The 13,835-nt window shown below is 40.1% G+C and overlaps 1 protein-coding gene across 7 annotated transcripts in view; it reads left to right on the forward strand.

The window, feature by feature from the left end:
* Positions 1-2,103: 2,103 nt before the first annotated feature.
* Positions 2,104-13,835, forward strand: part of CADM2 (cell adhesion molecule 2) — a gene marked incomplete at both ends in the record, with an annotated part of 1,088,291 nt that continues 1,076,559 nt past the window's right edge. For all 7 annotated transcript variants that reach the window (XM_080696702.1, XM_080696704.1, XM_080696706.1 and 4 more), the window contains one exon: positions 2,104-2,164. In XM_080696702.1, the coding sequence (XP_080552828.1) occupies positions 2,104-2,164 (61 nt within the window). The remainder of the gene's footprint in view (positions 2,165-13,835) is intronic.

Genomic DNA, 13,835 nt, shown 5'->3' on the forward strand with positions numbered 1-13,835 from the left:
TTCACACATCCTCTTTCTTTTAGAGCCTGCTTTCAGTTTTTTTTTTTTTTATGGATAGTCTACTCCTTAATTTTAAAGAACCTGGGGAGAAAGGTGGGAAGAGAAATGAATGGGCCATTAGTTAAAAGGCAAGGGTTGAATTTGTAAAAGGTTGTGGCAAAGTAAGCAACAAATGGAAAAGAGTGAAGGGCATCAATATTGATCCAACCTCTCATCTTTCCCTCTGTCTTTTTGCTTGAAGGTTTCTATTGTGTAGTCTCTCAAACAAAGCAGACTTTATTTATGGTGTGACTGATTTACCACTACTGAAATAGTTCATCATCTGCTAATTTGGTCCAATTAAAAACGGGTCATAGGGAAAACCTGGAAATTAAACTCATTTAGAAACACAACTTCTGATTAATTTATGCCTTGTTCATTTGTATCTTCTTTCCTAAAGGACACATTTCAGGGTTCTGATTTATAGCGGTTGTTCCTTCCAGCTTCACGAGAGTCTCTCTTACCACTTTGGTTGCTTCCATGAAGAAAGCACAGTTATTCCTTCCTAAGACTACTCTTCAAACTTTAAAGAAGCTTGCTATGATTTTCAGCTATTCTGGATTAGAAAAATCCCACCTCACCGCTAGAGCTACCATTCATAAATCACTTACACATTGCATGGCCTTGCAGTAACATGTTCTCCTTTAATCCTTACAACTCTGAGTTGAGCACTACTATTAGCCTTGCTTTGCAGTTGTGAAAGCTCCAGATTTAAACATTCAAGTAAATTCATCAACCATTAAAAAACAAAAAGTGATGGCTATAGGATCTGAAACAGGGTCTACCTCATCTCAGCCCCTGTACTGGGACCCACCAGGTTCTGCTGAGAGTCACATCTAGATTAAGTCAATATTCTGAAGAGCAACCACAACATATTTCCTCTACTCCCAACTCTTCTCCGCTCCACAAGTTCTCGTGGGTAGGTAGGTGTTCCGCTCCCTATACTTAGTCTCTCCCACGCCCTCTGCAATCTTTCCCTTTTGCTTCTGGGAGCGTCAGAGATTGCTACTGCAGCTGGTGAGTGGGCAGGTGCAGCCACCATCTGCTCTAGGAGTCCAAATGCGCACAAGAACTTCGCACCCAAGACCAAGCCCAGGCACCACGGCTCCCAGAACCTGCCGGGGACACGGCTAACCCCGCCCCCTCGCGGTGGCGATTGGCTGAACCCTTCCGGACTCCTCAGAACTGATGAATGGAGGCGGTTGTTTCTCCTAGAAGTTGAGGCTAGACAACTCCAAGGAGGTGAGACCCGCCCGGAGTGCGTGAAAGGGGGCTTCAGTTCTTCCTGCCCGAAGGGTCCTTGAGAAGCCTGTTTGTTTTTCCCGGCGCCCGTCTCCACCCATCCCTCTCGCTCATTGGCTGGGACCAGTGGGCGGATGTGCTGCTATTGGTCGGAGGGCGGAGTCTGAGCCTGGCCAGGGTGGGGGCGGGGCTCCGCGGCGCTGAGCTTGCCCTTGTGTCTGGTGCTCGCTGGAGCTGCCGCCGCCGCCGCCGCCGCCGCCGCTGCTGCTGCAGCCGGAGCATCCGGGAGCCGCCGCCGCTACTGCTGCTGCCGCCAGCGCCGCTTCCACAGCTGCCACCTCTTCTCCCAGGACCCCGAGACACCCTAAGCGCGAGCGGCGGTGCTGCTGGCTTGCTCCCCCTTTCCCCACCCCTCCCCTCCGTGACCTACCCACTCCTGGCCGCCCTCGCCCGCACCTCTGCTGACACCCCGGCATCCCTGCACCACCTGCTCGGGCAGCCCCGAGACTCGCTGAGCGCGCCGAGGAGCCGGCGAGCTCCAAGCCTGTGCCCCGCAGACCGGTGGTCGCGGCTGCACCACAAGCGAGAGGAGGAGGAGAAGAAACTATTTCGCCCACCGAAACCCCATTCTGCGGGTGCTTTGCCGCTGCCGCTTCTGCCGCCGCCGATCCGCGTCCGTGGGTTCGAACATCCCAGCGGCGGGGACCGTGGGTCCGGCGTGCGCCGGGAGGAGGACACCAGCAGAGCCCTACACTCGCGTGCCCTGCTCACCAGCATCTCCTTGCCCCCGCATTCCTTCCCCAGACCCTTAGAGAAGGGACCATGATTTGGAAACGCAGCGCCGTTCTCCGCTTCTACAGCGTCTGCGGGCTCCTGTTACAAGGTAATCCCCGCCCCGCCGCGGGGAGCATCAACTTCACGCCCATTCCCCACCATCCTTATTCCACCCCATATTTCCACTCTCCCCTTCCAGTCGCCCGGTCCCCGGCGGATTCCGCCCCCTCCCCCTACGCCCCGGTGCGGCAGGGGGCAGAGGCAGTACGCACCAGCCCCTCGAATCTCTAGCGCTGGCTCAGCCCCTCTTGCCCAGCAGGCAGCCCCTTACGCGGCACCTTTCGCCTTTCCATTCACCTGAGCCTCCTTCATCTCACTCCATCCCCGCCAGCATCCTCCCTCCCACGCCTTTTGGCTGGCAACTTGTGCCTCTCTCAACATCCCATCCTCCCGCCCACCCCCACCAGCCACCTCCCACATCACGCTCCTGACCGACCCTCTCCATCTCTTGCCATCTCTTTAACCTCCCCCTTTTCGGGTCGCCTTTCCCTTTCCCCTTCTCCCCACCATCATCAGATCCGTGTGTCTTTAAAAAGTGTGTGAGAGCCTGCGAGCGAGCTGCCGAGACGCCGAGAACAGCAGCAGCGGCGGCACCGTGTGCATGGCAAATAACATCCCCGGGAGGGAAATGTGTTGTGAGACGTGTCATTCACCTAGGAAGAGAGGGGAGACTCTGTCTGGGATTTAAGGCGAGCGAGAGGAAAAGAAAGAAAAGGGAAAAAAAAAAAAAAAAGAGGAAGGGAAAATGAATGAAAGAAGCATGGAATAAAAAAAAAGAGAGAGAGAGAGAGAGAAGGGAAAAATTAAAAGACCCAGACCCACTTTCTCAACGCATCGACTTTTTATTATTCAGTCTGTGTCGTTTCATTTTTTTTTTTTTTTTTTTAAGCAAAGACATGCATGCTTCCTAGCAGTTACTTTACCGCTAAGGGATTTTCGCTTCGATTCTCTACCTCTCCAATCCCCTCTCTGCCGCTTTTTTTCCGTAATTAATATTATCCTTTCACGTGAAATGTAAGAGCCCCTCTGACCGCAGTGGAGGGAAACCGCACAAAACGCTGCTATTATGCAAATCAATGGGTTTGGACGCGGAGTGGCTAGGGAATCGGCATCCACTTTTCCCCAGACCCCCTCGTTTGAGGAGGGGGGGGGTGCATGGAATGGGAAGACGGCACTGATTATGAAATAAATGGCAATGTGTGGAGTAGGAGTGCATGGAGAGAGGACACTTTTGGGTGGTGGACGAGCAGAGGCGGCGTGCTAGGGCTGGGTGGGCAGGGGCTGGAAGGCGGAAGATTGTTGCTTTGAAGAGAGTAGTGTGGGGATGTGGCTTGAGTGTGAGATAGGAGGAGGATAGATGTGAAATGATGGTCGCGAGGATTTTTTCAAAGCGAGATGATTCTTGATTTATTGGTAAATCTTTGCCCACCTTTCGCCCTCCTGTCAGCATTTGGGTATTTGTGGGAAGGAGAAGTTGATGAAATTTATCTCTGGGTAAAAGGGATGTGAAAGTAAGACACGGAGACCCAGAGGCATGCAAACCCCAACCGGCCTTCGGAGGATTTAAATGAGGTCAATGAACCGTCTTTCAGCAAGTTCTTGGAATGCAGCCTTTCTCCTACCCTCCTTCAGGATGTGGGCTGGGGGCCCTATTTCATTTGTGCCTATTTATGAATACGAAAGAAGTGGTGGGCTGACCATCCCTGAATTAATTAACTGGCCTTGCAAAGATCTTTCCTGGAATATTTTGTAGTAATTTTGTGTGTTTTACATTGGATATAAATTTCAGATGTCATGTGCCAGAATCCGGGATGAGGCAGATAGCACATTCTTCCCTCTTAAGCCTCCGCCTGGTCCCATTTCCCACCATTCACACCCCCACCCGCGCACAAGTAAGCAGGGTGGCTGACACGTTACTTGGGTTTCTAATCCGTGCTGAAATATCCTCCCAGAGACCCTAGTTCACCTCTCAGTAACTTACATTTCTCAGCTCAGCTGTGTGTCTGCGTGTGTGTGCGCGTGCGCGCGCGTGGCGGCGTCTGCCGGGTAGGGGGAGTGTGATGTGGGGAAATCAGTTAATTTGGTGATTGTGATGAAAATTCGACACCGGTGGATGTGTTTTCCCTGCCAAGCTGTGTGTGCTGGCTCGGGCGGGTCATTGCACACACTGCTGGGCTGGTGCGAACAGATTATTTATTACGGAGCCTGTGGGCCACGCACTGCGCTTGGGGGTCGCCTCCTCTCTCCCTTCAACATTTCCCTGTGAATTGTCTCTTTAGTGCACTGCAAAAATAACTGCTTCTGCCTGCTCTTGCAGCCTAGAGGAGGATTTACTCTTTCTCACTCCGGAGAGATTCCATCACCTCTTCAGGGCATGAGTCTCTTTTATTGAGTATGTAAACCAATGATTAAGACAGTCCTGCTTTCAACAGCGGACTGGGAGGGGGGGGGGTGAGGTGGGGAAGGGGTTTGCGTGTGGCAGAGAAAATGCACCACTGCAGCCACCAGCAGCAGCACCAGCATCTGGTCCAAATAAATAAATAAATAAACAACCACCCTCTACAGCAACCTGGGAAAGAGCATCCATCCAGCATATCTGTGGACTTAGGAGCGTCTTAGATCAGGCTCTATCAATACTCTGAAGGAGAGAAAATGATTTAAAAAGGGGGGGGGAGGGCGAAAGCACCATTGGATTGTCTTATGTTTATAGCTGCCTCACATTTATCAAACACTGCTCCCACAGACACATCACACTTTGTTGATACTGTCAGTTCTTCCTCAAACAAAATTGCTCATGCCTTTCTTGCCCGAGTCCTGGATGAAAACATTGCTTTCTGGGGTTCAGATTTATGTTTCTCCGACCACCCTACTGTTTTATTGGGTCTTGGATAGGTTGTAAAATGAAGGCTTTATTTCCTGGACACGGATTAAATACTTAGAAGGCCTTTTCTATGTGCAGGGAGAGAAGGTGCTGAAGCAAAACTAGTGAGCCTCTGATGCTGGCTAGGGGGGCTCTACATATGACTAGGCAAATACTAGAGTCAGTCCATAGCTTCTTATTTTTAGCTTCATCAGGACTAAAAGTGGTATTCTGAAACTTAAATACTACTGCCCAACTTATTTATCCCCTCTACCACTATTCCCTTTCTTGCAGTGTGCATGATTTGAGACAAAATTTATCTGAACAGATCTTCTCTGTGCTTCTGTGTTTTATTTCACTGTTTTACATTGTCACCATTTTTTTCCCCACTTGCTTTGGAGAGCACAATTTTTGGTTTGTTAATGTGCAGAGTGACAAGCCAATGGTAAGAATCAAGTCAAGAATAAAATCAAGGGGGATAAAAGGCCTACTTAGATCTATTCTATAATATCTTCTAGTTTATCCTCAGTGCATCTTTTTTAAATAGACATATGTTTCTGATCTGATATTTCTTTCTAATCAAACTATAAGTTGGAATGCAGACTACTTAGATAACAAAATTTGATTCAGTAAAGGTATCTTTGCTTACTGTCCCCTGTCATTGAAAGTGGACCAATCTGGAGGAAGGGCAGAGGACACACTAGAGAAATTATTATTTTTTTAATTTAAATGAGGAGTGTAAAAGCTTCCCACCTGTAACTACTCTCCTGGCTGTAGAGTAGATCCAGTTCAATTGCTTACCCCTGCTAAAGCCAGATCCCTTTCCATGCCTCCAGGGGCACTGCAAAGATGGAGAGGGTCCAGAACAGACAGGAAAGGGCAAGAAAGAAAGGGCAAAATAGAAAAGAGACACAAATAGAGATCTTGTTTTGTTGAGAACCTTATGTCCTTTTTGCACTTCATTTTATGGTGGAAAAACACATCTAGCACAAATATCAGGGCTTTAATATTTTTGCCATGGGGTTTTCTGATTAATGATTTGTTATGTTTTATAAGAAAGATTTTTAGATTAATACTTAGTTGATCATACAAAATATTTCTCCCTTAATATATTCCATGAACCTCATCACACTTTTACAAAACACACTGTACTGCATGTTTGCATATATTTGATATAATACAGCTGCCCCCAAAAGCGTGTCTCTCTAACCCTTTTACCTCTATGTGTCATAATTTTTGCCTTGTCAAGCTTGTTTCTAATGCTGAATTTGGTTCTTAGAATACAGTTCCTTTAATCATTTTTCTTTTTTTAGTAACAGTAACTTTGTAAAAACTGCATGCATACATAAGAATCAATGGCTAGGACTTAAACAGTCAAAAAGCAGAGAATTAATCATTATAAAAATCTCCCCTGAAAGCATGTGGAGTCTCTAGATTAATTTTGTATCAAGATATGGAAACTTACCTCGTAATCTTTTTCTCATTTCTACAACTGTTAAAGTTCTGGGGATCTAATATGGCAAAGCTAAGCATCAACTGAGATGACTAGTTCTGGTGTCCTCCATTAGAAGTTCGGATACTTGAAAACTATTCGTTTTGCATTTAAACAGTCAGATTTTTTTTTTTAAGTACACTACTTATGGAACATGCAAAAAGGTTGGAAGACATCCTAAGCATGCATTTGAGAGTGGCATGGAGTGAACATCAGACGGTGTCAGATTTCTATTTAAAATAAAAAGCCAGTGGGATATTTGAAGTTCGAGACAACTTAGATTTATATATTATGAGGGATTTGGGGGCAAATGAATGATATAAAATAGACCTAGATCATACTGATGTTTTATTTGACATGCTGACATGTGTTCTATGATAATTATTGAGATAGTCTTCATTTTAATACACTTCATTAAGCCTGTTGGCAAAGTCACCAATTCTGTAGTAGCTTGGCTGAGGAGGTAATGAGAAGAGAATCCACAACGCAGGCCAGCAAAACCGACAGGATGAAGTCAAATGCCTTGTATCTGATTGACAGACTGATCAAATATGCTGCCTCTATAGCTCAAGTGACTAGTGATTACTAAACTTAAGCTTCCTGAGGGCAAGCCCTGAAACTTATATATCGGCATGGTTTTTTTTTTTAATCTTTATTTTAGTAAATGCACAATAAATCCTGTGAGATTTGTAATATGTGTGCCCTAAATTAGTTCTGATAGAGTTAAATAAGCTCTTCTCTTCATAATATATCAACACTGTTACTTTGTTGTCATATAAGTTAATTTTTATGTAATGTAGACTCATATTGGTTTATGAAACACTGTTCCTAAAGAAATACTTTTCCTAATATGAATACTAAACATAGTATCTATACTATATTTTTATTTTAAAAAAGATATTTATTTATATATCTTTAAGTAAAATCAGTCTGATCAGTCATTCTTAGCATGTTTTCCCACCCATATTTCCATGAATAAAAATCTCAGCTGTTTTAGATTAGATCATAAACCCATTCTTGAAAAAAAATTAAAGACATAACTCACATTTACTGACTTAACCTGAAACATTTAAAAGGACAAGTTCATTGCCAACATTTTACTTAAAAATGTCAAGCATTTTTGGAGTGCAGTTCTGTAGTATCAAAAAAAAGCATCTTCTGCAAATTCCTTGTGTAAAGAGGTAGGTGAGGATTAACCTGGAGCTGTGGCGGCTGAAGCCCCCTGCTGTGTGATGATGCAAATGGCATCTTAGGCCTAATGTGCTCTGCAGCACAGGCAAAGGCAGGAAAGTAGTCATGTGGCCTGAGTGGGAAGTGGAAAGTCTTTTCCTAGCTTGTGGTCCACAGGAAATATCCTTCAGCTTTCTATAGCCAGAAATAATCCACGGTCCTTGTAATCACATGAGATCGTGACAAAGCAAAAGAGAGAACATATAGTCTGTTTAGAAATGAATGAAAACATCCTAATAAAATTATCAACATTTTCATCAACCGAATAGTAAACATTTTATTTCCTCGCAGGCTATCAGGAACACAGGTCAGTTAAATGAAGATGAATAGCAAAGTTTAAATAGGATTTCTGTTCAGGTGAAATAATTTAACATGTTATACATACTGATTTTTTTTTTCTCAAGAAATGAGCCCAGTTGGTTCTGTTAATTTGTTGAATGGATTTCCTTAAATACATACAAGGTTGTTTTTCTCTTAGAAGTATGTAGTCTCTTTAAAAATAAGGGAAGTAAATATTCTGCTTAATTACGAATCAGTTAAATATTAATGACAAAATCAGAGATGTAATTATTGAGAAAGGAAGCATTCCTCAGTTACTTAGCTAGATATATATATATATATATATATATATATAGATTAAAATATATCATTTTAATACTGAAGGCCATCTTAATTAATTTTATAAGTAATGAATATTAAAGCTTTTCATGATAAACTGTGAGGAAAAGGTAGTTTATTTTCTTAGCAATCATTTTATTTTACCCTTTTAATAATGGTTAAGAATTTTTTTTAAAAGTACTTTTCTTAGACTGTAGCAAAATTAGCTTTTTCTCTTAAAAACATAGGCAAGGTTTACAAAGTGTGAAATTACAACAGAGTTGAGCATTTATGCTGTATCTCTTTTTGTGCTAATGAAACTTGAATGATGAGAACCTGCTGCTACCTGAACAGATACAGGTAGCTCAGTCTGTAAGATCTGCTATAGAAAGTGCTGGCCATTAATTATTCACAGTATATTTCAGAGGTCTTTGAAGTAAATATTAAGACAGTCATTATTCAAAATTGGGTAACACTTTCTGAGTCAGCAAATAGTTTTCACTTAATTATTTAAATTATCTTTCAGCCCTTGCAAAGCTAAGGGTGAAGCCTGTGTCTAGTCAGTTAAAGAGATATTCTATGGGCAAGAGACTGATGTCATTGAAGATAATTTAGAAAATAAATGTAAGCATTCTTTTGATTTGGGGGAAATACAAATCTTAAAGCTAAGTGTGATCAAAGAGTGCAAATAATTTTACATTGCAAGAAAACAGAAGTCCCTTTAGAGGTCAGATAGAGTCCCTAATAAGTTTATACATTTTATGATGATTAATTGACAGTAAGGGTGCCTTGTTTATCTAAAATTGTCCTTGGGAACAGAGTGAGAAAGCACCTTTCTTGACAGGGATGTGCTGCCGACTGCTAAGTGTAGAGTGTTATATTGATTCGGTGTAATTTATAATATAAAGCCAATTAATTTGTTCTTGTAAAGAAATATTTTTAGCTTCTGGGCTAAAATTGTTTGCATTTAAAAATGCAGGTGTCTCCCATAATGCTTATCTAAACATCAATGCCTAAAATGTACAGTGTATACAATATGTTTTAGCTTTCTTAATATATTTCTATTTTACATTAGCCTGCTTCATATTTCCCCCTAGGGAAGGGGGAGAATGTCCATGACACCTATGCCTTCCTTTCATTCTTAAACCTAATTTGTCCCCTGCTTTTCAATCTGAAGTTACAAATTTGAGATGAAGTGAGAAATTAATGGGTTCCAAATTAGAATATGTATATTTAAAGGCAAGTAAAAATGTACAGCACAATATACTTCTTATTTCATTGTTATTGTGTTACTACTGCTCTCCATTATATGTGCTGAAATCTGAATAGTAATTCAGCTTCCTTTATACTCTGCAAGAATGTAACACCTACCCCCATCCCGGCCCAATCCCCTGATCATGCTATGGACCTGAAACACCCATTAAAGGAAATTAATGAAGAATGAAGAATAGTTAAAGAAAATGAGTTTTGCTAAACAATGATAGTTTCTGAATACCTACAGATATGGCATTTTTCTTTGACCCACTAAGGTGCATATCTCAGTATTCCATAAGAATAAAACATGTGCAATGTCTTTTTAGCTGTTTTTGTTATTATTATTGCATTTTTTGAGAGTTCCACCTCCTTAGTCTCATAATAAAAATGGCAAAAAAGAGAAGGAAAGGAATGTGAGTCAGCCAGCCAAACACACAGAGAAACGCCTGGCAAAGCCGGCTAAATTAGCATATGCTAGGCTGAGTATTTCCCTCTGTTGTTACATAATCCCTTTCTAATACGAAATCAGTTCTCATACTTAACCCTTTGAGGAAGTGTCGAATTCTCCCACTGTTATATTTTTATTTTGCTTCGTTTATCTTCTCACAAATTGTGCAAATCATCTATTGAGGGGCTTTTGTATCAAGCTCCTTTTTCCCCCTCTTCAGTCTTCTGTATACAAGTGTTCCATTCTGTGTCCAACTTCAGAATTCAAGAATCAACTTTTCTATAGCTTTCACTGAGAGGATCTAATTAGCATTTTAGTCTCCCTTTACTCATGTGCAGCTTTCTTTAGAAAATGTATTAGTTCTATGAGGTTCCCCTAAGGATTCATAATACTCTAGTTTGTTACATGTACTGTGATATTCAGTGTGCCTTCATTATGCACGTGTCCTCATTTCAAAGCCTTTTCAGGGATCATGTGAGATAGAACAGGGGTCTGGCTGTAAGTTCACTGTCATGTATTAATGTGTAGGTGGTATTCAGAGGAGGATGTTTCTGAAGGCAATTATATATCTAGGACCCCAATATAGCAAGCAGTTACTCACATTCTACACTTACTAGTTACTCTGCCAAGGCAGAATTAAATTCACCATTGTGGTACATAATACAGTATCTGTTATTTCTAAATAGTTCTTTGCTCTGGGAATGAAATAAAATAATGAGTGAAAATGTGTATCCTTACCCTGAATTGGGATTGTTCCTCTTACTCTTTCAAACAAAAAGAAGAATCAGAAATTGTTCCTATGTCAATATCCTATCCTTTAACTAGCCATTAACACATTTTGCTATGTTGGGGTCTTGCTGGTTATTATTTGAGGCTATGGAATTTTTAGATAGTATTAATTGCCTAGTCTTCATGAACTGCCACATCTCGGTGCATTGCAAACCTGAGACATTTTGGGGTTCTGATATGGATGCAGTTTTATATAATTGTGAACATGAGAGAGACAGAGATGGAGAGAGAGATTTAAAAGATATTGCATCTGTGGATTTACTTTTTTAGTAAATGCTATCCCTTATAATGAGAATATTTCCTACATTACATGAGTTAGAGAGTACTCATATTAATCATATCCTTTCACTTACATTTATTCCAGTGCCTTATAGGAAAATTATGATTTTATGTACAACTTCTTTTCTCTTTAACATTTATGGCTAAGTTGATATAATAACTATTTTAACGAATTTTTGCCTCATTATTTTACACAGTTGCATATATTTTAAGCTGTTTGTAACTGAAAATATACTGACAGTACCCAGAACCCATAGGATTTTTGACCAGAATCTAATGTGTTTGTTTTAGTAGATAAAAGAATGCCATCTGCCCTTTATTGATTATTTTGAGCATTTATGTCTTCTTAGTTCTGGAGAGAACTAAGCATTTTATTTTGTCTGCTCTATGATCTTTGTAACCCCTTCATATATTTTTATTATAGCATTTTGAAGGTTATATATTTATGTCTCTCTTAGTAGACTATAAGCCTCTAGAGTACAGGGTTGAAGTCTTAGTCTTCATTTTATTCAAGAGTCTATTTGAATGTTCTGTCTTTTTTTTATGTTTTAATTCCAGGGATTGATAAATTCTCTTCCAATACATTTAGTCTTGACACGACTTTTTAATTGGATCCAAATATTTAAGATTTACATTAAAACTGCCAAAATGCCAATGTAACATTCTAAAGAGAATAAATATTTGTAGTGACTTTTCATTTGTGTGTAAAATCAAGAAGAAAAATAAGTATTAAAGAACAAAAGGAAATCGAAGTAACCATGTACTTCACAAAAATACGTATTTTTCTATTTGCTTTGGGGCAAGTCATTGCACATTTGCACCATAAAAATTTAACTCAAAGCTTTGAATCTTCCTGGTTTCATTGGGTATGGTAAGCCCTTATCTTCTTTCTCTTTTCTAAAGGTTTTGTTTCTAGTCCCCAAAATATACCCAGTGATAAGTTTGGTTAAATGTGAAGCCACATCACCTTATTGTTCTATTTGGAGTAGCTGGCATTTCTGGATAAATGTATCAACAAGAGGAATTAAAACCTGACCCTGATCTGCCGGATTATGAGTACAACTGACCTGCTTTTGTTATTGCTAAGCTACAGAGTGGATGTTCTCTGATTAGTCCCTGATGTACAGGTTCAGTGTACACTTTTAGTTAACTCTGGGACTTTCTGTCTTATTTAAAGAACTTTCTATTAGGAAATAATTCTAAATATTGTTTTTGTAAAAAATGCTTAGTCATACTTATGCTATTGAGGACACATGTTTGTTATGGGTGAATTTGATTTATTTCCCTTTTTGCATTTGAAAGAATGAGGAAGGGAGGATGGGGATATTAACTGCATTTTGAAGACAATTTAAATACAGTTACCAGGAGCCTGGCACCAAGGTAGAAAAGAACCTTACAATTTGTAGCAACTGTATTTCTATGTAACATGTTTTAAAAATGCTTTCTCTAAAAAGTCCCAGTGAAATGTAGCTTTTCTTAAAAGCCATGTAGTTTTTCTTCACATTTTAAAAATCAATTTCCCTGATAATTTTTAGATTTTGACTGTTCTGTGACTGTGTTTGAAAATATATAAACTAGGCTAACTTAAGATTTACCTGAGGACAAGTGCTAAAAAAAATCACTCCATCATCATCATGGTTAAATATACATTTAGTAAATAAATGTACAAAGTAAACTGGGCACATGCCTGTAATCCTATCTACTTAGTAAGCGGAAGATCACAAGCTTAAGACCAACCGTAGCAATTTAGGGAGACCCTGTATCCAAAAATAGATAAATAAATAAAAAAAAACAATAAAAAGAGTTAGGGATGTAGCTCAGTGGTCAATGCCCCAAGTCAGTCTCTAGTACTGAAAATAATAAATACATAAAGATGAATTTATTAAGATTTATTGCTACTTTGTGGAGCTCATAACCAGAACTATATTCTACTGTAGCTTCTACTAATATTTAAAGTCCTATTTTTGTTAAGAGGCAGTTATATACCATAGCCGTAGAACAATGAGTTGTCTTTTTTATTGAGGCTTCTGCTAGACACTTCCTAATAGACTTTCCAGAGACCAGTGAATTAAAAGGAAGGTTTTTGTTGACTATTTCAATGTTTGGTTTTTTTTTTTTTTTTTCTCTTATTATTGTTTTGTGGTACCAGGGACTAAACCCAGAGTCATTCTATCTCTGAGCCATGCCCCCAGCCATTTTTATTATTTGCTTTGAAACAGATCTAGTTAGTTTGCTAAGAGTCTTCTCAAGTTGGTGAGGCTAGTCTGCAACCTGTGATCCTCATGTCTCAGCCTCCAGAGTACTGGGATTACAGATGTGCACCGCCACACACAGTTTGTTGTTTCAATTAAAATAATTTACTATATTATTGAATACTATTCTTTATATTGAGAATATTTCTATAAATCTATGGCTAGATACAACCTACATTTTAATTTTTTTATGTGTAACTACATACTACATAAAACATTGCAAAGGTGAGGAAGAGTTACATCTTTTTATTTCTCAGCCCTTTTAGTCATAATGATCTACTCAAAATTTTAGTTTATTATAAGAAGGAAAGATCTTTGACTTTTAATACTAAACCATTTCAGACCAACATTCATGTGCAGTCATCAAGTTTAAAATAATATTCATCAAAATAATATTGCACTAAAAAGTATCTTTATAGAAAAACTAGGTGCTAATTAGCATAACAAAGAAGCTCCATAGGATTTACTAGTATACTTTTCAAGGTCAAGTTTATATAAAATTTATAGAGGAATGGTTCA

This window comes from Muscardinus avellanarius (genome assembly GCF_963383645.1).
Source record: "Muscardinus avellanarius genome assembly, chromosome: 5".
Taxonomy (NCBI): Eukaryota; Metazoa; Chordata; class Mammalia; order Rodentia; family Gliridae; genus Muscardinus; species Muscardinus avellanarius.